This window comes from Impatiens glandulifera, chromosome 8, assembly GCF_907164915.1.
Source record: "Impatiens glandulifera chromosome 8, dImpGla2.1, whole genome shotgun sequence".
Lineage (NCBI taxonomy): Eukaryota > Viridiplantae > Streptophyta > Magnoliopsida > Ericales > Balsaminaceae > Impatiens > Impatiens glandulifera.
This window is the reverse complement of record NC_061869.1, coordinates 9,676,106-9,703,022: the sequence shown is the minus strand read 5'-3', so window position 1 is coordinate 9,703,022 and position 26,917 is coordinate 9,676,106. Positions and strand designations below refer to the sequence as shown.

The 26,917-nt window shown below is 24.5% G+C and overlaps 2 protein-coding genes across 2 annotated transcripts; both read left to right on the top strand.

The window, feature by feature from the left end:
- The first annotated feature begins 13,007 nt into the window (after positions 1 to 13,007).
- Positions 13,008 to 13,910, top strand: LOC124912932 (dnaJ homolog subfamily B member 14-like). The gene has a single exon (XM_047453566.1). The coding sequence runs from the start codon at positions 13,008 to 13,010 to the stop codon at positions 13,908 to 13,910; it is 903 nt and encodes a 300-aa protein (XP_047309522.1).
- A 7,182-nt stretch (positions 13,911 to 21,092) lies between these two features.
- Positions 21,093 to 22,211, top strand: LOC124912930 (alpha carbonic anhydrase 8-like). The gene has a single exon (XM_047453565.1). The coding sequence runs from the start codon at positions 21,093 to 21,095 to the stop codon at positions 22,209 to 22,211; it is 1,119 nt and encodes a 372-aa protein (XP_047309521.1).
- Positions 22,212 to 26,917: the final 4,706 nt, after the last annotated feature.

Here is a 26,917-nt window from a genome sequence, read left to right as displayed (position 1 = left end):
TATTTTTAACCGTTTTAAATTTAAAGGCGGGTAAACCCACAATCCGACCCAAGTATCCAAATTAACCACAGCTCTCGACCCGGTGATCCGGACACTTTAAAAATTAAGCATCATTATATATATATATATATATAAATTAGTTAGTTAAAAAAATTGAATTTATATTAATGTTAAAACGTCACGCGTTCATCAAATTTGGTGTTGAATTTAAAATATAAAGTTTTAGTAGCCTAGTTGGTAAAAGGTTGTACTTGTTTTTGTTAGGTTGCAAGTTCGAAACATACCTCTAGCATTTTTTATTTTATTTCATTTTAAATTTAAGGCGGGTCAACCCACAATCCGACCCAAGTATCCAAATTAACCACAACTCTCGACCCGACAATCCGGACACTTTAAAAATTAAACATCATTATATATATATATAGATTAATTAGTTAAAAAGTTGAACTTATATTAATATTAAAACGTCCTACGTTTATCAAATTTGGTGTTGAATTTAAAATATAAAGTCTTAGTAGCTTAATTGGTTAAAGAGTTGTACTTGTTTTGTTAGATGCAAGTTCGAAACATACCTCTAGCATTTTTTTTTATTTTTAACCGTTTTAAATTTAAAGGCGGGTCAACCCACAATCCGACCCAAGTATCCAAATTAACCACAGCTCTCGACCCGGCAATCCGGACACTTTAAAAATTAAGCATCGTTATATATAGATTAGTTAGTTAAAAAATTGAACTTATATTAATATTAAAACGTCCCGCGTTTATAAAATTTGGTGTTGAATTTAAAATATAAATTCTTTGTAGCCTAATTGGTTAAAGAGTTGCACTTGTTTTGTTAGGTTGCAAGTTCGAAACATACCTCTAGAATTTATTTATTTTTAACCGTTTTAAATTTAAAGGCGGGTCAACCCACAATCCGACCCAAGTATCCAAATTAACCACAGCTCTCGACCCGGCAATCCGGACACTTTAAAAATTAAGCATCATTATATATAGATTAGTTAGTTAAAAAATTGAACTTATATTAATAATAAAACGTCCCGCGTTTATAAAATTTGGTGTTGAATTTAAAATATAAAGTCTTTGTAACCTAGTTGGTTAAAGAGTTGTACTTGTTTTGTTAGGTTGCAAGTTCAAAACATAACTCTAGCATTTTTAATTTTATTTTTAACCGTTTTAAATTTTAAGGCAGGTCAACCCGCAATCCGACCCAAGTACCCAAATTAACCACAGCTCTCGACCTGGCAATCCGGACACTTTAAAAATTAAGCATCATTATATATATATATAGATTAGTTAGTTAAAAAGTTTAACTTATATTAATATTAAAACGTCCCGCGTTTATCAAATTTGGTGTTGAATTTAAAATATAAAGTCTTTGTGGCCTAGTTGGTTAAAGAGTTGTTCTTGTTTTGTTAGGTTGCAAGTTCGAAACATACCTCTAGCATTTTTAATTTTATTTTTAACCGTTTTAAATTTAAAGGCTGGTAAACCCACAATCCGACCCAAGTATCCAAATTAACCACAGCTCTCGACCCGGTGATCCGAACACTTTAAAAATTAAGCATCATTATATATATATATATATAGATTGTAGAAAACATTTATGATTATAAAATTGAAATTTTTTATGAGAAAAAATGTAAAAATAATAAAAATTTGAATAAAATACCTTTATTTAAATTATTTTATTAAATAATATAATGAACATATTTACAAACACATGAAATTAGAGTACAACTGATTTTAAGTTTAGGGTGAAATTTTTTATTAAAATTATTAATATATATAATTAAGGTATATTCTATAATTCATATAATCTAAATCAATATTGAAATAAGATATTTGAAAACAAATTAAAATAAATTGATTGAAATCTAAATCAAAATTGAAATAAGATATTTCATAATTGAGGTGATTTAAGACAATGCCATATTTTATAAATAAATAAAAAAACACAAATTTTCATATATTACTCATCAAATGATTTGTTATAAAGTAGATCATACTTGTTTGTGGGTACTTTATATATAACTTTATTTATTTATAAGTTATAGTCTTAAAAGATATCATATTTGAAATAGTCCAATTTAATATATTATTTGTATATAATTTTATTTATTTATCTATTTATAATTTTCAATAGATAAAATTCTCTACACATTTTTTTTATCGGCTTTTATTTACAATTTATAATTAATTTTTATTGTTATTATTAATTTGATGTTTGACACGTAGCATAACTTAAACTGACATTTATTTGTAATAGTCAATTTTAAATTATCTTTTATATATTTATAATTTGAATTAATATTTGACTAATATGCTTCACAGTTAAAATTAAAATTAAATTAAAATGATAATAATTTGAAATAGTCAATTTGAAATATATCATTTATTTATTTATAATTCATAATATTTCAGATAGATATAGTTTAAAATAAAATTGTCAAATATTTTTGTCAGCATAAACTGAGTGTTCGAGATAGAAGCGTGACCTACCCTAAATTAAGATGAAATTAATTGAAATAGCCAATTTTAAATATCATTTATATATAATTTGTTTTTCTCAAGAAAGATATGATGGGGGCACCTTCCTTAAAATGATATCGAAATAATAATATTGTCAGACATTTTTGTCAATATAAACTGAGTGTTCCAGAAAGAAATACTCTAAATTAAAAAATATCATAAATTAAATTTTGAAATAGTCAATCTTAATTATATCATTTATATATAATTTTATTTATTTGTATTATTAGGTTAAAATTATATCGAAATAATAATATAGTCCAATATTTTTTCAGTATAAAAATGAGTGTTTCAAACATAAGTATCACAAATTAAAATGATGTTAATTAGAAATAATCAATCTTACATGTATCATATATATATATATATATATATAATTTTTAATGTTCGAGATATATACGATTTGGGCATATATATGTTAAAATGTTATCAAAAAAATAAAATTGTCACACATTTTTTTAATTTTAATTTTTTATATAAACTTGAGTGTTGAGACATAAAAAACCGTGGCTTGCTCTAAGTTAATATAATATAAATTTCATATAGTCAATTTTAAATATATTATTTATATATAATTTTATTTATTCAAAATAGATGTTTAATAAGTATGTTAAATTAAAAAGACATCCATTTAAAATAACTCATTCTAAATATATCATTTAAATATAATTAAATTTATCTATAATTCTCAATGCTGGTGTTCCTTATAGATTCGATTCCCGCCTAACTAGATTAAATAGATATTCAAATAATATAATTGTAAAACCTTTTTGTTTGAATAAACTGAATCTTCCAAACAGTACCTAAGTTCAAATGACATTAATTTGAAATAATCAATTTGAAATATATCATTTATATATAATTTTTTATTTATTATCGAAATAATAAATTTGTCAGTATCTTTTTTACAAATATTTTTTTTTTCAAAATAATAAAATTAAAAAAATTGAACTTTTTGTCTTTAAAAAAAAAAAATTTTAGTCTATTACTTTGCTAAGTCTACTGCATTACATTTCTCTACTCTCTTAGGAGTAGTCTCGTCTTAAATTGAGATAAAGAACTGAAATAGAATTTAGCAATAGTTAAACATATTTTTTTCTCTTTTTAAGAGTCGCCGCTTAATTAGCTTCTTGAGAAATTAAGAAAAAAAATTAGAAATTCTTTTGGGCTCGGTGCTTGGTTACGTGTCGAAAAAGACCTTTCGGCATTATGGCCTACATGCCCGTCCGAAAGGACAGTCTCTACAACGAAACAAATTTGGCCAAGTTACACAAATTTTGTTGAATTTAAATAAATAACATAATCTCGTTCATTTCCCTGCCTATGCCCTAGCCTATGATCTAAAGGAGACATACTATTTTTAATTCTAACATGCATCTAGACTAAAACATTAAGTAAGTAAAATAGGTTTAGCAAAGATACTTGTAGGTGACACAATATGGACCAAAAATCGATAAATTATTCAGGTCAAAAATTGCTTAAACCTGCAACGTGTCTTAAAAAAAATGTTAGTACATCAAAAATTCAAAATAATTCAAAAAATCATCATAGAATTTTCCTCATATTTCGGACACCTTATATAGTCAATCTGACGCTTATATGATCAAAATAGAGCAGAATAATATCATATAATCGAATCTAAGAAGATGCTTTCATTGTGAATTAGTAAGAATGAATATGTCAATTTAATTAAAAATATAAGTTACACATAAATATAGGAATGAGTATTATGTGGATTAATCTAAAATCCAATCTAATATGAATTCGAAATACTAATTCGGATTAGATTGAAATCGAATCAGATTTAGTTCAGATAATTAAGATTATCAAAATTATCACAACTATCTAACAAAAATATATATTTTTCAATTTGTTTTTTTTTTAATTATATTTTATCTCAATAAAATATATTTTTTATTTATATCTTATCTTTTATTTTTTTAGATTCAAATTATAAATAAACAAATTAATTTTAATATTAAAAATTTAATATTTTTTATAATTAAACATATTAAACATTAAATAATATAGTAAAATAAATAATTATATTTTCTCAAGAGGTGATTATTTGACGTACTACTTTCGACCGGATCCAAATTACAAAATTGAATTAAATTTGGATTGAGTTTGATTCAGATTGGATTTGAATAATCCAATTAATTTAAAATTAATATTAGATAATTAAAGTTGATATTTATAAATATATAAATATTTTTTAATTTGGATTGTCCAAACCATATTTTATCTAATTCGTATTCCATCTGTATTAATTAGTAAAATAGTTTGAATTACAGATTGGATAAATTTAATTTGAATTTAATACGAATTAGACAAAATAAATTAATTTTACACATTTGTTCACCTTTACGAAAGTAGGGTTGGATCCAACTATTTCATCAAATTGCTAATTTGTAATTAGAACTCAATGCACATTTAGAAATAATCATCTCGTCATCATTATTGTTAGAATATGAGAGAATGAGAGAAATTGTATTAGAATAATATATTGAATTACATAAGTTATCTATATTATATAGAAATTATATTAATCTTATAAAGAAATTAATATAATATAATATAATATAATATAATATAATGATATAATATAATATCCTAATGATAATATCACAATTTATATAATATTATGATAATCTCTTACATATATTTTATCTTATATTCTAACCATTATGAAACTCTAATAACTCACATTATTGTTCATAAAATTCATATACTAATCCTAATTCACAAGCATAGCTTTTCATAACATTACAAATGCATTGGATTTAATTTCTAATGCATAATTCTTATTTGAATCATTATATGGAAATGGCTAGCATAATGCCAAAGATGACTAAACGATTTCAATTGAATACATGCAATCATTCAATCACATAAGAGGAACTACAATGACAACCCAATGCTAACATTTTAAAAGAAAAGACCACACAAACTTTTATAAATTCGATCTTTATCATTTGACATTATTTTCCCTTTATTTTTTTAGAAATCCTCACAAATGTTAAATAACTATCTATGATTGATTTTTAAATTTATCAATAGAACATATAATACCATAACGAGGTAATTGTTCTTAGTAGAAACTATTAATCAAACTTTCGGCTACATCTTCAATCGGCCAATTTATCACACAATTCAATTGCACACGAGAGTACATGTGATAATTGGAAAATATGAACAATCAGATAGAAGACGATTAAGAGATAATTGAAACGATCAGTAAAATATGAAGTTGAATTTGAAATTCAGTTTCGTGACTTACAACTGTTTAGACGAAGCTTACAAGGACTCAATGTATATTCTTGCAACTAAAATACAATGAGGACGCTTAATTGAAACTCTTTCTTCTCCGACGAGATACCTCTGGTCACAATGGTGTATCCTCCCTAGATCGATCAAATAGCTAGGATTTCTTTCCAAGGTTCTCTCTGTAACCCCCGATAATTTCCCCTCTCTCATTTATCTATTTCTTTTTTTTAAAATGAGTGATTAGAGGAGGGAATTTGGGAGAGAATGAGGTATCACCACATCATTGACTGGAAAAGCAAAGAAAAAAACGAGAAAAAAAATTTGTTATTTTTTTTTATTGAATCATCTATTGGCTAATGTAATTTCTCTCAAATTTCCTCTAAAAATCATTTCTCTTTCTTAAATACTCTAGCAAACTCAAAACCACCCTTTTATCTTTTCCAAAAACTAAAATAATCCTTCAGATTTTCCTTCTTTTCCAATCAGAACATCTACTCTTAGACCGGATTCAACCTGCCAAAAAAAAATTAAATAAAGCAGTTATCTATTATATTTATTTGTTATTTATCTTTTAATTTATTATTATTTTTTATTATTATCACGTCGATTTATTTTATTTATTCGGGACATTTATTTATTTTCTCTAGTTATAAATTAGTGTCTACAACCCCATTAAAACAGTAATTAAAATTATTTTCAAACAAAGCCCGTACAAGTAGTTGGGCCTTAAAGAATAAATTACGATTATATATATCTAACCTTAAAATTACACCTATTATTTTCTCTCTTTTATTTTTTATTTTTTATTTTTTATTTTTTATTATTTAATTATTTAATATTTTAATTAAAATTACCAACTTAAAAAATTTGTTCTCTTTTTTTCAGCTTTTTATTATTAAAATATTTTAATTATATATTTAATTAAATTTAAAATGTATATCTTTTTTAAATTATAAAAATATTATATATATATATATATAACAAACTAATATATATTCAATATATATATTAATCGTAATAAAAATATATTATTTAAAAAATAAAATAAATTTTTTTAAAAGTTTAATTTCTTCTCTCTAAATCAAATTAACAAAAGCCTATTGAAGTAAACTCATTTGATGTTGGTTTTTTTAGATAAAAGTTCATTAAAAAAAATCTAATTTGATATAATTTAGTGTGGAAATAATTATTTAAGTATATGTATTACTTAATTTCTTTAATTTCTTTAATAATAAAATTATAAAAATATTTAAACAAGGGTGTAATTTCACTAATTTGATATTTTATTTAATAAATTATAATCATTTGATTGATAAATAAAAAGTACATATTCAAATTTTGGGTAAAATCTTCAAATAACCTCTAAAGAAGTCCTAAATTATAATTTTATTAGAATTGAATATAGTGTAATTTTAAAATCCTCAATTTTATCCTTGAATTGTAATTCTAAAATTTATTTTTTCAATATTTTTTTAAACAAAATTATTTATTATTTTATCATTTAAAACATAATTAACGTTTTCAATTGATATTTATTTTTTGAATTTAGTATGTTAAAATAAATAAATCAATATCTTTTCTAATCTTTTAATTTGCTAAGTTATCATGTTAAATTTATATATTTTTGCATAAAAAAGAAATTATTTCAATTTTTTCCAATAATTAAATTGTAATATTTATTTGATTAATTAGGTAATAATGACTAAATTAAAGTCAATTAGGATCCAGTGTTAGGTCTCTCATTTAAAAGTAATTATAACTTCGTTTTTAAATTGTTGCAATCCTAATTCAAAATTTTATTTCATAATATTTTGTATAAAAATGAAATTATTTTTATTTATTTCGATAATTAAATTGTGATATTTATTTGATTAATTATGTCATAATGACTAAATTAAAGTCAATTATGATCTAGGTATGTGTTAGTTTAAAAGTAATTATAACTTCGTTTTGATCCTAAATTTTTATTTTAATTTCGAAATTTATTACATAGTATTTTGCATAAAATAATTTATTTCAAATTTTTTTTATAATTAAATTGTAGATATTGCTCTTAAAATTATAATAACAAAATTAAGAATCAACTAAAATTAGATTAAAAACTTTTGGAGTGAAATTTGATGTTTACCATAATAATAATAATAATTGTTATTATTTTTAATTTTATAGTTTATATCATATTTATTAATATCATAATGGTTCATAAGGGATTAGTTAGAACTCATATTTATTTATTTTTAATTCCTTTTTATTTTGTTTATTATCTAATAAAATAGTTAAAAGAGTTACAATAAAAAAAGTATTGACCAAGGAGATAGGTAGGTTCAATAATAATATGATAGCCATTATTAATGAGTATTGAAACTTGTTTATATAAACACCTATCATGTGAAAAATTTGAAACCCTAATCATGGTATATTTCGACCCACCAGCCAGGACCTACCCTTTAGGACAGCTTAATATATAAAAAAAAATGAAAAACAAATTATCTCACTAGTCTCCTCTTTCCTGACATGTCAGATAAAAGCATTTAAAGTTCTTACGCATGTCGATGTCGGATATAATTTAAAAATTACAAATATATTGATTCTGCATTTTTACCAATTTTCTATGCAGTGAAGATGACAAAAGTATATATTTTTTGGTTGCATGTTCACAAATGTTCTGAACGGTTGATTATGTAGGGACTAGGAGGAGTAATTAAAGTGAATTTGAATTTACTTTAATTTAGAAAATGATAGAAGAGAAAACATGGAACTAGATATAATTAGGTATGTTTATCACAAAAAAAAAAAAATTACGGATTTGAGTTTATTTTAATGTCTCGTAAAAAAAACGTGTAAGTCAATATTAATTATGTATGTTCAACTATTTTTTTAGTCGTTGATATACTGAGGGATGATTTATGGGGATTTGAGATATTTTAATTTAAAAATGACAGTTGGAAGAGTTGGAAGAGAAAATGTGTCAGTGATATATTGACCAATTTTTTGAACCGTTGATGTATTGTAGGATGATTTATATCGATTTGAGTTTATTTGAATTTAAAAATGTCAGGTAAAAAAGAAAACGTTATATGTTCAACCATTTTCTGAGTAGTTTATGTATTGAGAGATGTTCAACCATTTTTGTAGTCGTTATATGCTAAGGGATGATTTATGGGGATTTGAGTTATTTTAATTTACATATGACAGGTGGAAGAGAAAATGTGTCAGTCGATATATTGACCAAATTTTTGAACCGTTGATGTACTGTAGGATGGTTTATGTGGATTTGAGTTTATTTGAATTTAAAATTGTCAGGTAAAAGAGAAAACATTATGTGTTCAACCATTTTCTGAGTTTGATGTACTGAGAGATGTTCAACTATTTTCTGAGTCGTTGATGTACTGATAGATGTTCAACCATTTTCTGAGCCGTTGATGTACTGAGAGATGTTCAACCATTTTTTTTGTCGTTGATATGTTAATGGATGATTTATGGGGATTTGAGTTATTTTAATTTACAAATGACAGGTGAGAGAGAAAATGTGTAAGTTGATTATTGACCAATTTTTTGAACCGTTGATGTACTGTAGGATGGTTTATGTGGATTTGAGTTTATTTGAATTTAAAAATGTCAGGTAAAAGAGAAAACGTTATATGCTCAACCATTTTCTGAGCCGTTGATGTACTGAGAGATGTTCAACCATTTTTTTAGCCGTTGATGTATTGAGAGTTAATTTATGTGGATTCGAGATAATTTAATTTACAGATGACAGGTTGTACATATTAATTATGTATCTTCACCAATTTTCTGAGCCGTTGATGTAGTGAGGATAAATGTTTTATAAAATTGAAATATTTTTATGGAAAAAGATGTAAGAGTAATAAGAATTTAAATATAATATGTCTATTTAAACTATTTTGTTAAATAATATAAAAGTTGATATAGGATTCCATGATTAACGTGGATTTGAGTTTATTTTAATTTAAAAATGATGGTAGAAGAAAATACGTATAATAAGATATAATTAGGTATGTTTTTCAATTTTTTGAGTTGTTTATGTACTGAATGATGATGTATGTGATTTTGTTTACTTCAATTTAAAAATGTTATGTAAAAAAAGGTGTAAATCGATAATAATTATATATGCTCAACAATGTTTTGAGTCGTTGATGTACTGAGCAATGATTTATGTGGATTTGAGTTACTTTAATTTGTAATTACAGTGATACAGATAGAAAAGTAAATGTGTAAATCGATATAATTAGGTATGCCGACCAGTTTTTTGAACCATTGATGTATCGTAGGATGATTTATGTGAATTTGAGTTTATTTTAATTTTAAAATGTTAAGTAAAAGAGAAAATGTGTAAGTAGATATTAATTATGTATGTTCAGCAATTTTCTCAGCCGTTGATGTACCTAGGGAAGATTTATGTGGATTTGAGTTACTGATGACAGCTAGTCCATATTAATTATGTAGGTTCACAAATTTTCAGAACCGTAGATGTAGTGATGAATAGTTTATATGGATACGAGTTATTTTGTTTTAGCGTTAATAACAAGAATATGTGCATCCAAACTCCACCATAGAAAACATTGATGGTTATAAATTTAAAATGTTTTTATGGAAAAAATATAAGAGTAATAAGAAATTAAATATAATACCTCTATTTAAATTATTTTTGTTAAATAATATAATAAACATATTTACAAACAATGAAATTGAAGTGTAATTAAGTTTTTAAAAAAAATATAAATTGAAATAAGATATATTTACAAAAATCAAGTTTTTAAACATTCAAATAAAAAAAAGTGATTCAAACTGAGATCCAATTTCATAATTTAGGTATCTCAAGACAATGCCATATTTTATAAATTAAAAAACACAAATTTTCATATAATTAATATTACTCATCAAATGATTTGTAATAAAGTAGATTGTACTTGTTTGTGGGTACTTTATATTAGAATTATATATTAATAAGTTCCATACAAATATAACTATAAGAAACTTTAAAATTATTTTATTATATTAAAAGTTATTTTAATTAAAATAATTTACAATATTAATAAGACAATAATGTATATTATTATATAATCTCTAATATTTTTGTTTTAATAATGTATATTTTAAAAAGTTTATTTAAATATATATATAATTTTGACATAAGACGGCCGTGCAAATGTGAGATGTTATTTGATTGGCCCGTTTATGGAACCTGTGAGGGGACATTCATTAGTCTTCTTGAACAATACAATATATAAATATATAAATAAATAATTAATTAATTAATTAAATATAAATACAGGCTTTTATTGTTCAACAAACATCTAACATTATTTCCATATAAAATACTCATTTATTTATAATTTTATCTATTTATAATTTAAACTCTGAAGATATCTTATTTGAAATAGTTTATTTTAATATATTATTTGTGTATAATTTGATTTTTTTATTTATCTATAATTTTCAATAGATAAAGTTCTCTATACACTTTTTTTTTATCGATTTTTATTTAGAATTAATTATTTTATTATATTATTATTAATTTGATATAGTCAATTTTAAATTGTCATTTATGTATTAATATTTTGAATTAATATTGGAGACATATGTTTGGCATAATCTAAATGAAAATTAAAATTAAGATGACAATAATTTGAAATAATCAATCTTAAATATATTATTTATTTATTTATAATTCATAATATTTCAGATAGTTTAAAATAATATTCAGACATTTTTGTCAGTAGAATTACCCTAAGTTAAGATTAAATTAATTGAAATAGCCAATTTTAAACATCTCATATATATATATATAATTATATTTATTTGTATTTCTCAAGAAATATATTATTGCGGCCCTACTTTAAAATGATATCGAAATAATAATATTGTCCGACATTTTTGTCAGTATAAACTGAGTGTTTCAGAAAGAAATACCTTAAATTAAGATGACGTTAAATTTTAAAATAGTCAATCTTAAATATATCATTTATATATAATTTTATTTATTTGTATTTATTAGATTAAAATGATATTGAAATAATAATATTATCCGTCATTTTGTCAATATAAACTAAGCGAAGAAATGCCCTAAATTCAAAAATACCTTAAATTAAAATGACGTTCAATTTTGAAATAGTCAATCTTAAATATATTATTTATATATATAAAAAAAAGTATTTCTATTTACTATGTTAAAATACCTTAAAATATGATAATGATAATTCAAAATAGTCAATTTTAAATATATAATTTATTTAAATTTTTATAATTTTCAATGTTATACGATTGGACACATAGTTTATAATGTTATTTAAATATAATTCTATTTATTTATATTTTATATATTATTCAAAATAGATGTTTAATAAGTATCTTAAATTAAAAAGACATTAATTTAAAATAAACTAATTCATTCTAAATAACTCATTTATCTATAATTCTCAATGTTAGTATACTATTCCCGCCTAAGTTAGGTTAAATGTATATTCAAATAACAGATTTGTAAGACCTTTTTGTCTGAATAAACTGTATCTTCCAAACAGTACCTAGGTTCAAATAATCAATTTGAAATATATCATTTACATATAATTTTTTTTATTTATGTATTATCGAAATAATATATTTGTCAGTATCTTTTTTACAATAATAAAAAAAAAAGAGAAGTTTTTGTCTTTATAAATTCGAGCAATTTCCAGACATGAAAATGAAACAAACCCTTCTTTAACTCTCGGCTGTCATAAGTAGTATCTTTTAACCCTCTTCCTCCTCCTCCTCCTCCTCCTCCACCGCCACCGCTCTACCGCCGGCGTTTCCATCTCTCCACCGCCGGAGAAATCTGCAACAATCAAGTTTAGAAGGTAATTAACTTAAACTTCTCCATATCGTTCGATTTTGAATTAGGAATGTGTAGTTTCTTTCATTAATCATGTTTTCCCTAATCTGATATAATTAGTAGTTCTGTCCCTGTAAGCATGCATTGCATAGGAAACTAATCAATGTCTTTTCCTTTCCTTTCCTTTCCTGCAGAAGATTCATTTGGTTTTTTTGCATTTGATCTTAAAAGGTACTTTAATTACTCTCTTAAATTACATTTCATTTCATTTCATTTCATTGATGTGGGTTATCTTTAATCTTCATATATCTCTAATGGGTAGTTAGTTGGGTACTGTTTTGATTTGTTCCCTTTTATGAACATAGAGATTTTCATAATGGATTGCAATAAGGACGAAGCTCATAGAGCTAAGGAAATCGCAGAAAGAATGTTTTCAGAAAGTGACTTGACGGGTGCGAGGAGATTTGCTAAGAAAGCAAATTCTCTTTTCCCGGATCTGGACGGGGTTCAGAGTTTGATTTCGATTCTGGATGTTTATCTTTGTGCCGAAAGAAAAGTAAACGGGGAAACGGATTGGTATGGAATACTGGGTGTTGATCCAAGAGCAGACCATGACACGATTAAGAGAAAATATAAGAATATGGTTCTAATACTTCATCCAGATAAGAACAAGAGGGTCGAGGCTAATCATGCTTTCGGTTACATTCGTGAATCCTGGAAGATCTTATCTGATGAAAAAAGTCGTGAATCTTATGATCGTAAGAGGAGGGGAACAAATCAACAACAAGAGGTTCTGGTACCATCAAATGGACCTGATAATGGATTCTCTGATGTCAAAGTCACGATTGCTAATCAACGCAGAGCAGGAAGCTCCGACTTTACTCCTACGTTTTGGACTGTATGCGACCATTGCAAGAAAAAGATTGAATATTTTAGAATCTATGTCAACCGTAACATTCGATGCAGTAATTGTAGACAACTTTTTCTCGCAATTGAAACTGCAGAGCCTCTTGATCCTTCGGAAGCGGTGGACATCAAGAATGAACATTCTGGTCATCAATATCAAGAATTCACTCCTATTGTTGTTCAAGGTGATTCCAAATTTCAATGGAATCCGTCTTCTTCTTCTGAACCAGCTGCTGCTGATATTGTTGCAACATCTGATGAAGCTGCAGCAGCAGTTATCATTCATAAAGATGATGAACATGAGGTTAATGAGGAGGAATTTACTTTGCCAAATCCAAAAAGAAGAAAGGGAGAAGAAGAAGAGGCTGAATGAATAAACTTTTAGGTTTGAAACATTTCTTTGTTTGTTTGTTTGTTTGTTTGTTGTTGAGGATTGAATTCGATTTTCTGTTTTGTTGTTTTGTTAAGAACTAGTTTGATCGTTGGATTTTGGTTATGGGTTTTTTTTTTCTTAAAAAAAGTTGTTTGATTCAATTTTCTAAAAGATCAGTTTTTTATTATTTAATTACAAAAATAATTTTTAATAATTAAATAAAGAATAATTTTGGTATTTTAATTGATAAAAATGTGATTAAATGGATGAATTAATGATTGTGTTTTAGATACAATTCCATTAAAAAATTCAATAACCCATAAATCAAAAAAGGCATAAATGTCAAATTTGTAATCTAAATTTATATAAAATTATGAATAGTATTTAGTTAATATTTGAAATTTTATAAAATAAGTGAATTATAATTCAATTTTTTTAATCATTCACATCCTTTACTTTATTCTTTCTCTTCCCCTTCTATATTAAATAAGTTCATACTCTCTCTTTCTCAAATTCTCTTTGCTATTTATATTTTTCCAATAGCTTCCTCCATTAATACGTTAATTAAAAAAAAATACTGTTAACCTCCTTGGTTTTCTAAATTCCGAGAATATGGTTTTGGGAAGTTAACGTTTTATTTTTTGTCTCAATTTTTCTAAGATTTGATATAATGATTTAAGAAAGTTAGTATTTTCCGCATTAGGGTTTTTTTTTTATGCTCATATGAAATTAATATTTTTTTATTTCATCTTCGTAATCTCTAATCTATACTTAAATATTAAGTTGGGTTTGTTACTTCAAAACTAATATTATATTTAAAATAATAATTATGAAATAAAATAAATTGACACAATAATAAGAAAATTACTTAATAGATGGAGTAATAGGATTAAATGTCAATCATAAATTTTTTTATAAATAGTTTATAGTATATATGTATTTATAATATTATATTATATATATATTTAATTTATTTATAAAAAAAATATTTCTCATATAATTGAAATTTAATCAAAATTTTATAATTTGTTCAAACATAAAAATTAAACTATAATTCAATGTTTTTTATTAAACTAAAATTTGAATTATAATATTAATTCCAATTCAATTTTATTACTTCAAACATATTTTAACCGTTAATGGCTTAGTGAACTCAATCTAAAATTATTTGTTTCTTTTTCTTTAAATTTTTATTATTTAATATTTTAATTAAAAAATATCCCTTTTAAATATTTATTCTCTTTTTTTATTATTATTATTAAATTGTCTCAATATTTTAATTATATATATAATTAACTTAAAAATGTATATCTTAAAAAATTTATATATATATAAACTAAATATATTTTAATATATTAAATATTATTTTATTATTTTAAAATTATATATATTATCATGTTTTTTAATAGCGTGATTTGTATTTTTCCATTAATTTTGCAGTAAATCTGATTGCTTATTAAATTATAGTGTTGTAGTTTAGTAATCAAATTTATTATTTAAAAAAAGTAATTATATTATTTAAAATAAAAAGGATGAAATATAAAAAAGAAAATATTTAATGAAAATAAATTATAATGTAAAAAAAAGTTGATAAATAAAATAATAAAAAATATTTAAATTAAAAAATACATATTTACTAATTGTGTTAATTTTAAAGTTAGTGTAAGATGTATTCTTATTTATTTAATAGTAAGTATAAAAAAATAATATGAGAATTTGTGAAAAAGTTAAAAAAAAAAATACTAATTACCTATTTTTAAAATTATATATATTTATTATAGATTTAAATTTATTATGTTTGTTATTAATACATTTATATATTTTTAAAATTAATAATAATAGAGAAATTAAGAGAATAAATCAAGTTTTTTATTAATATTAAAAACTTTCATCTCTCATCGACATTCTTTTAAATCACTATTAACTTTACATAGAGGCTAACTTCCTTATTCCCAATAAAACTTAAACGGTAATATTTTATTTATTATTATTATTTTTTTTTTTTAAGAAACTTTTTTTTATAACAAGGTTCCTTTACCCGCGGTTTTGACCCATGGACTCTTTTTATGTTTAAAATTCACCTTGAAATCTAATATAAATTTAGTCAATGTTTATGAATTTAAAAACAAATTTTTAGGTTTTTAAAAAAAAATCCAAATCCGAACAAGTAGTTAGTATAGTTAAATAAAATTGGGTGAAAAAGCCTAATATTTTGGGTCTAAATATGCATAGGAGTTTTTGGCACAAAATAATTTCTAATTAGTAATGCAAAATTTAAAGAATTGAGTGGAAAGAATAAAATGATGAAGATGAGAAATGGATAAAACAAATGCATTAGGCTCGACAAATTTGAAAAATAAAAAATTAGGTTACGTGAACGTTTTGAAAAAATATATTAGATAAATAAATTTGTCGTATTAAAAATAATGAGAAAACGACAAATGAGATATGGAAATTAATGAGACTCGAAAACATCCAAAGTTTTATGAATGTTAGCTATGATTTAAAATTGGAAATATAAGAAACACTTGGAGGTGATACTGATTATTTATGTTTACCAATTTTAGACGAGGAGCCTTTCAGTTTTTTACTAGATGTCAGTTATAATAAAGAACAGGTGTGAAAGAAGCATATGTAAGTTGATATTCATTCTCCATTTCACAATTTTCTGAGTTTTTGATGTAATAAAGAAAATTTTATTTGAATGTTAGTTAATTAGTTATAATTTAAAAATAAGAGGTAAAAGAAAAACGTGTTAATTTATAATGATTAAACATATTCACCATCCGAAAAGTCCAATTAGGATGTTCAATATTTGGTCTGAAACAAATATTTGACAGAATTCGAATTTCATTTTTGGTTTTCAAATTAAAATTGACACCAATTCAAATTTAAATAAGTTATTCGGTTTGTTTTTTGAGTTGGGATTTCACCTCAAAATCAAACTAAAAATTGAATTCATTTTTTATTATTTATTTCTACTTATAAAATTTATTAGATATAACTAAATAATTATACATTAAATTAGGTAGCATATAACCTCTTGTAATCTCTAAAACACTAATCGTTTTCTCTAATCACCACCATCGAGCCTTCATTTATCTCTCATTTTTTTTTGGAAAAATCACTTTAAGATTCTAATTCATTTATCTAGCTGTCCACTCTTTAGTCTTAAACCAATTTTTAATTCTTTCTCGTCGAAAACACTCACTATCGTCACTAACACCTCTTCACCGCCAAATCTGGTAATCCTCAACACCTCTTACTTGTAAATCTATAATGATTTTGCATTTTCCCCTAAGTAATCCAATGCATAATAGATCCCTCTTTCAAAAATATATTCTTTTTTTCTTTCTCCCTCTCTCCTATCAACCTTTTAAGAGATAATACAAAATGTTAAACATGAAAAATAGATATATAAAAAAAAAATGGACGAGGCTAGATGAATTTGTATAATAAAATTTTAGTTCATGTGAACATTTTGAAAAAAATTATCAGATGAATAAGTTATTTGTATTAAAAAAATGAGAAAAAGACAATAATGTGAGAAAATCAATGATAGACTTGAAAACATTCAAAGTTCTCGTGAATGCTAGCTATAATTTAAAAATGAGAAACGTGGAAGTCACAATTTTAGACAAGTAAGCATTTCAAATGACAGGTAAGAAAGAAACGTGTAAGTGGATATTGATTAGAAAAATTTATGTGTATGTGAGTTAATTTTAATTTAAAAATAAGAAGTTAAAAGGGAAATTTATTATGATTTTAAATGTTCACCCCTTGAATAAATAATCAATACATAATGGAGCCCTCTTTTAAAAGAAGTTAATTTTTATCTCCTATAGTTCAAAAATAAAAAATAGGTTGGGGCAGCCTAATTATCTGGGTCAGTCCTATTCGAGATCAACCATGTTTTGAATTAGTCATGTAATTACATGAATAAGTTATTTGTATTAAACATAATAAATAAAATGAAAAATAAGGTAAGAAAATCATTGATAGACTCAAAATTAAAACAATTAAATTTTCTATGGAAAATGACAATAGACGATAAACATGAAAGTCGGTAATGTTTATCCATGTTCATCAATTTTGGATAGAAAAACATTCAAAATCCTTATGAATGTCTAGCTATAATTTAAAAACGACAAATTCTGTGAGAATGAGTTTATTTTAATTTTAAAATAAGAGGTAAAAGAGAAACGACAAAAACAACGTGTAAGTCTTTATCGGGAGTGGGACCAACCAAATTTTGATAAAGACAGGGAGCGGTGGAGACAAATCTCGATTCAGCGATACAATTAAATGAATAAGTTATTCGCATTAAAAATAATAAGAAAAAGACAAATAAAGTAAGAAAATCATTGATAAACTCGAAAACATTCAAATTTGTTATATAGGTTAACTATAATTTAAGTCTCCATAATTCACCTATTTTCAGAGTCGATGATGTAGTAAAAAAAATTGATGTTAAAGTGAGTTTATTTTAATTTAAAAATAATATGTAAAAGAGAAACTACAAACGATTGAAACGTGTAATTATGCATGTACACCTATTTTGTGAGCCGTTGATGCCAGTGAAGGGTGATTTATTGGGATGTGAGTTATTTTGTTTGTTTTTCTTGGAACTGACAAAAAAAAAATAATAAAATAATAAAAAAAAATGTACCAAAGATTTTATTATTGGATAAAAATGTAAAAGTGATTTACTTTGAATTTAAATATAATACTTTAACGTAAATTGTTTTATGAAATAATAGTTATTTAAAAAAAAAAAAAATCAAATCTTCATATACTACTCATCAAATGAGTCATAATTATGTGTGGGTTGGTAGTAGGTACTATGTATTATCATTTTCACTATTGGGAATTTTATATTAAATCCCTACAAGTACAACTATTATACTAAAATAATTTATAATATCAATAAGTCAATAATAATATAATAAATTAAATATTATTATAATCTCTAATATTTTTGTTTTAATAATGTATATTATAAAAATTTATTTAAATATATATAATTTTGACCTATGATGGCCATGCAAATGTGAGATATTATTTGATTGGCCATGCATATTGCCGTTTATGTATCCTATGAGGAGACATGCATTAGTCTTGAACAATACAAAATTTAAATAATTAAATATATATATACAGGCTTTTATTGTTCAACTGACATCTAACATTAATTTCATTATAAAATAGTCATTTATTTATAATTTAAAGTTAAGATATATATCTTATTTTAAATAGTTCATTTTAATATATTATATGTATATTATTTTATTTATTTATTTATCTATAATTTTCAATATTTAATATAGATAAAACTCATTATATACTTTTTTTTATCGGTAAAATTTTTATATATAATTTATAATTTTATTATTAATAATAATTTAATGTTTGACACGTATCCTAACTTAAACTGACATGTGTTTTTAATAGTTAATTTTAAATTATTTTTTATATATATTTTTATTTATTTATAATTTGAATTAATATTTATATGCTCCACGTAGTCTAAACTAAAATTAAATTAAAATGATAATTATTTGAAATAGTCAATATTAAATATATCATTTATTTATTTATAATTCATAATATTCGGGATATATACTAATGCTCAGACATTTTTGTCAGTATAAACTGATATTCCAGATAGAAGTGTTAACACGAGTCAATTCGGGATAGTTCTCAAGATAGATACAATTGCGGGATAGTTCTCAAGATAGATACAATTGCGGCGTTGAAATAGTCAAATTTTAATATATAATTTTTATTTATTTGTATTTCTCAAGATAAATACAATTGTGGTGACTAGGTTTAAGGATATTGTCGGCCATTAAGTTTAAAGATATTGTCCGACATTTTTGTCAGAGTGTTTCAGAATGAAATACCCTAGACGTCAATTTGATTATTTGTATTTCCCAATATTGATACGATTGCGGCGCATAGGTTAAAATGATATTGTTCGACAATTTTGTCAGAGTGTTTCAGAAATCCCCAAAATTAAGATGACGTCAATTTGAAATATATAATTATAAATTTTATTAATTTGTATTTCCCAATATTGATACGAGGGCGGCGCCTAGGTTAAAATTTGAGATAGGAGCGTCTAACCCTAAATTAAGAGAGGTAAATTTGAAATAGTCAATATTAAATATATATTTTTTATTTATTTATAAATTTTCAATATTCTAGAAAGTTCCTTTCTTAAGTTAAAATGATATTAAAATATATATTTTTTTGTTTTTATATAATAAAATTGTAAATAGACCTATTTTTTCATTATAAATTCCAACATTTTACAGACACTAAGTACACAAAAAAGAATTAGAACAAACCCTCCTCCTCCCCCTTCACTTCATATTTTTCTTGAGCCCTCCTCCTCCACGGCTAACGCTCCACCGCCGGCGCTTTCACCGAGAAAAAAGAGCCGTTTTCTTCTCCGGCCTTCTCCGATCAACGTTTGACGCTCTACAAGCAAGTTTCGAAGCTTTCCCGTGGCAATTTTGCACTCTTTTTGATACAGACAGATCCGTTTCTGCAAACGAACTTCATCTAGAAGGTAACTTAAACTTATCCTCTTGTTCGATTTTGAAGAAATGGGTAGTTTCAATCCTGTCTTTTTAGAATGTTGAAGTTATCGAGCATAAGAAGGATTAGTTTCTGATCTGATAAGCTCTACTTATTTATCTAAGCATGCATAAGCAGCTCTGTGTTTTAATGACTTTTAGTGATGATATCTTCTTAAATGGTGCTGTTTTCACGATAGATAAGGTGTAAAACAAGACTAATCTATTCATATATTAGTCTTTTTTTGATTATATACACTTACTTACCATCTCCTAATCTTGGATCTTGTATTCATAGCTAAATAGAAGCTTACATTTGTGAGAAAATGACCACTTGGGTATAATCGATTTCTTAGCTTCTATGCATGTTATCTTACACCTTGTAACTCATTTGTTTTATGTTTGTTACAATTTTAATCTGTCAGATTCATTTGGTATAAAAAGATACACTTGAAATCTGTTTTGCATTTGATTTGAAAGGTATTTTATAAAAATACTCACTTAGATTAGATTTCATTGATATGGTTACCATTAATCTTGACAAATCTCCAATGGGTACTCTTTTGATTTGTTTCCTTTTCTATGAATCTAGAGCGTTAACATGGAGTGTAACAAAGACGAAGCCAGTCGGGCAAAGGAGATTGCAGAAAATAAATTTCAAGCGATGGATTTAGTTGGTGCTAAAAGATTTGCTTTAAAAGCAAAATCTCTTTACCCGAATCTCGCCGGGATTGAGAAGATGGTGTCGACTCTGGATGTTTATATTTCTGCAGAAAGGAAAATAAACGGGGTAACAGATTGGTATGGAGTATTGGGTGTTGATCCAAGTGCAGACCTTGTTACATTGAAGAAGCATTATAGGATGATGGCTCTGATGCTTCATCCGGACAAGAACAACACAATTGGGGCTGATGGAGCTTTTAAGCTCATTTCTGCATCCTGGAATGTTTTATCCGATAAAGACAGTCGGTCATCATATGACCTCAAGAGGGGAACAACTCTACAGAAGTATCCGATACCATCAAAAGTTCCAACAAATGGATTCAGCCCCCAAAAGAATGTTCCAACAACTGCACAAAGGACCCCTAAAGCTAATAGTCCGAAGACTGCACAAAGGACCCCGCAAGAAAATATCCCCAAGAAGACTACACAAAGGACCCCTAAAAAGAGTGTTCCTAAGGCACCACAAACATCAAGGAAGAGAAAGTACAACAATGTTGTCCCTCCAGCTCCAGCCCCAGCCCCAGCCCCAGCCCCAGCCCCAGCCCCAGCCCCAGCCCCAGCTCCAGTTCCAGATCCAGATCCAGCTCCAGCTCCAGCTCCAGCTCGGCATCCACGTCCTCCACCTCCATCATCTCTAAAGAAGATAAGTTCGTTTTGGACCCTCTGTCGGAGCTGCAAGACCATGCATCAGTACACTCTAAATTACCGGAACTATTACATTCCATGTATTATTTGTCAACAATTATTTCCGGCAATTGAAATTACAGCACCCCCTAATCATCATCGAGGATACATTTGTACCCTTCGAGGTAAATCGAACCAAGAACAGGTTCCGGTTTCTGGACCAGCAGCTGGTGGAAGTTCGACATCTTTCGAGACTGGTTCGACATCTAAGGAGGCTGCCAATGGGTATGAAGAAATGAAAAGAGAATCAAGTATGCCGCCACCCAAAACAAGAAAATTCAGCTTATTTGGTGTTAAAATTATTGACAATTAGTTGTTATTGTGGTTGTTGTTGTTTATTTTTCTTTAATTTTGTACTATTAAATTATTTGAACCTTTTTAATTTAAAACTATCCCTTTTCAATATTTGTTTGTTCTCTCTTTTCAATTTTATTAAAATGTTTTCAAAACCTTCTATGTGATTGTGTTTGTGTTTGGAATTATCATAATGATTAAATATAAGTCAAATACTATATGATATGTGTTTTTCAGAATTGAATAAGCAAAAAGTGACCAAGTAGAGTTGTAGGTATCATGAATAGGGTTAGGGTTAGTTCATAGAATGGGGATTCAAATGCAAAAAAAGAAAAAGAAAATTGTAAGGAATTTTTTCATTGGACCTATATATATAGTGGGTGGGTGGCTATATGCTGTAGATAGCTGGCTGGCATGACCTTGTAACCGAGCATGCTAATGGAGACATCTGGTTTGGCCAATCAGGCTTTTAATGACACAATAGACCTGACGAGCATTGAAACTTGTCTAGCCACCTGTTTGAAAAAAAAAGGATTTACTTCTAGGGTTAGCAACGGTTACATTTCGGGACTATGGTTGGGCTAACTCGAGCCTAGGGTAAACCCAACAAACTCATGGGTGAGGTAGCTAGTTAGGGTAGACCCATCATCACTTGGATAGTCCAATGCAAAATGTAACAATTTCAATTTTAAGAGTTTAATAATTTCAATTTTATGATTTTATATCATTTTATAATAAAAATAAATAATTTATATTTATAAATAATTATTATTTATTTAAATTAATTAATTAGTTTTATAATATAATATTTTTATAGTGCTATTTATTTATTATTATTTTTTAATTAATTTTATATTTAAATATATAAAATTTAAAAATAGTTAAAGAATAAAATAGATAATTATATATATAAATAATAATAAAATATATAACTAATATTTTTCGAATTAAATTTTTACAATTCGAAAAAACTCTCGATTTTACGAGTTACAACTGAACAATAATTTTAAGTTAATTATCGATTTTGACTATCTTTTTCTCTATACAAATTTTTTTCTCTCCTCTTCTCCCATTCTTTTCTTTCTCTTCCTTTCCTCTCTTTTTAGGTAGCTTTAAAAAAAATTTGGCCTAACCAACCTAATATTCCAGGAACGGTTTCCCAAAGTAACCTTGTTTGGCGTTCACTTTCCCAAACTAACCTAGTTTGTTCATTCATTCCCAAACTAACCTAGTTTACTATTCAAACTCAGTTTTATTTATTTATTTTATTTTTTTACATTTAAAATTTATTATATATAAAGTTTATATTTTAATATATATTTTAAATTATTATTTATATAAACTAAATTATTTATATTTTGATATATAATTTAAATATAATTATTTTTTATAAATTTGATTATTTGTATTTTAATATATATATATTTACATTTCAATTATTATTTATATAGTGTAATAAATATTAAATAATTTTAATAAATAATTGTTGGATACTAATAAATTTAAAATATTTTAACCATAACAATATAATAATTAAATATTCACGTTTTTAAATTTATCAATTATTTATTAAATATAATAAAAAGATTACCATATTTCTAGGGTTAAAATATTAATTAAAAATGTTATTATATTTAATAAATAATTGATAAATTTAAAAACGTTTTTATGAATATATAATTATTATATTATTATAGTTAAAATATTTTAAATTTATTAGTATTTATCAATTATTTATTATAATGTTAAAGGGAATATTTATTATATATATAGATAATAATTAAAATGTAAATATATATATATATTAAAATATAAATAATCAAATTTATAAAAAATAATCAAATTTAAATTATATATCAAAATATAAATAATTAAATTTATAAAAATAATAATTTAAAATATATATCAAAATATAAATAATTTAATTTATAAAAATAATAATTTAAATTATATATTAAAATATAAATAATTTAGTTTTCTATATAATGAATTTTAAATGTAAAAAGAAATAAATAAATAAATAAAATTGAGTTTGAATAGTAAACTAGGTTAGTTTGGGAATGAATGAACAAACTAGGTTAGTTTGGGAAAGTGAACGCCAAACAAGGTTAATTTGGGAAACTGTTCAATATTCCAGGTCCACCCTATTCAGAATCATCTAAGCATGGAAGAGGGTATGAAGGGGAAAGATAAATTTCTTGGTAGTGATGCAATATTTAAGAGATTAATGGAAGAGTACAAAATGAAGAAGATGTTTAAAATCAGAAATGGATTAAACAAATACACAAAATCAATTCATTTGTATAATAAAAAATGATTTCACGTGAGCGTGAACGCTACGAAAAAGTATAATTGAGAAATAAATATTGAGAAAAAGATAGACAATATGAAAAAATCAATGACAAATTTAAAATATTCAACGAAAAATGACGAGTAAATGAGACTTTCGAAAGTCAATATTGATTAACTATGTTTACTAATTTTAGATAAGGGTTCAAAATTCTTAAGAATATGAGTTAGAATAAAAAAAATATGAGGTAGAAGAAAAACGTGTAAGTCAAGGTAGAAGAGAAACGTATAAATCAATACTAATTTGGTATGCTCATCAATTTTCTTTATCAAATTAATTTGTACAATGCAAAATTTTGTCACGTGAATTATTAGGAATAGTACCTTAGATGAATTAGTTATTCGCATCAAACATATAGAAAAGTAATCAATGGTAAATATGGAATCATTTAAAGTTTTTGACGAATATGAACTATAATTAATTATAAATAATTGATAAAGACAAACGACAATTCAAAATTATTATATACGTAATTAGTTATAATTTCAAAATGTCAAATTTAAATGAAACATGTAAGAAGTTATTATGTATGTAAGTTAAAATAATATGTATGTCAATATTAATTTTTCATGTTCATCAATTTTCTGAGCAAGATGAATTTGTACAATTAAAAATTTAGTCACGTAAACGTTTAGGTTAGGAAAAGTATATTAGATGAATAAGATATTCGCATCAAACATATATAGAAGAAAAAAGGCGAGAAAATCAATAATAAACAAGGAAGCATTTAAAGTTTTGACAAATATGAACTATAATTTAAAAATAAAGGTAAAAATATGAAAACATTCAAAGTTATTATGTATGTAAGTTATAATTTCAAAATAAAGAGAGACATGTAAGAAGTTATTATATATGCAAGTTAAACAATTTCAAAATTTAATATTAAAGAAAAATGTGTAAGTCATATTAATTTTCTATGTACATCAATTTTCTGAGTTAGATAAATTTGTACAACAAAATATTTGATCACGTGAGCGCTTACAAAAAAAGTACATTAGAGGAATAAGTTACTTGCATCAAATATATAGAGAAAAAATGGTAAGAAAATCAATGATTTCTAGAGAAATATTTAAAGTTTTGATAAACGTGAACTAAAAAGATAAAAGACAAAGAAACATTCAAAATTTGTATGTAGGTTATAATTTCAAAATGTCAAATTAAAAAGAGATATGTATGTAAGAAGTTATTATGTATGTAAGTTAAATAATTTTAAAATGTCAAACTAAATAAACATGTAAGTTAGTATTAATTTTTCATGTTCATTAAGTTTTTAAGTCAGATTATTTGTATGAAAATTTTGGTCACGTGAATGCTTAAGAAATGTATACTAGATGAATAAGTTACTCGCTTCAAACACAGAAAAAACTAAAACAAAATGAGAAAATTGACGATAAACAAGGAATCATTTAAAATATGAAAATATATGAATTATAATTTAAAAATAAAAAGATAAACATGTATATTAAAGAGAAATGTGTAAGTGAGTGTTAATTTTCCATGTTCATAAATTTGTACAATGAAAAATTTAGTGAACTTTTAAAAAAAGTACATTAGATGAATAGTTACTAGCATCAAACATATAAAAAGAAAAAAAATGTGAAAAAATCAATAATAAGAAGGAAAAGCATTATACATTTTAAAAGATATGAACTATAATTTAAAAATAACAGACAATGACATAAAATTATTCAAAGTTATTATTTATGCAAGTTATAATTTCAAATGTCAAATTAAAAAGAGATTAAGAAATAATATGTAAGTTGAATAATTTCAAAATGTTTGATTAAAGATAAACAAGCAAGTTAATAATAATTTTAAATGATCATCAATTTTATGGTCAAATGAATTTGTATAATGAAAAATTTAGTCATGTGTGAAGGTTAAAAAAAAGTAAATTAGACGAATCATAGAAAAAATACATCAGATGAAAAAGTTATTCGCATCGAATAATCTATAGAGAAAAAGACAAATAAAATAATAATTAATAATATTATAAGAAAATTAATGATAAACAGGGACCATTCAAAGTTTTGACAAATGTAAATTGTAATTTAAAAATCTCATATAAAGACATGGAAGCATCCAAAGTTATTAACTTGCAGGAAGTATCCAAAGTTATTAACAATGTTTCAAAATGTCAAATTAAAAATAATCTATGTAAAAAGTTATTAATTATGTAAACTATAAGAAAAATACTATTATACAATCTGATTAGATTAGAGCTCGTTTGATGAAAGAGTTTTGAAATAAAATCTAGTTTTTATCTCAAAATCTAAACATCTTATCAATCATCAAATCAAAATAATTTTATCATTTAAATATCAAAACTACCCTCTAATTTTATGTTCTCTCCAAACCATCATTCTCTCACTTAC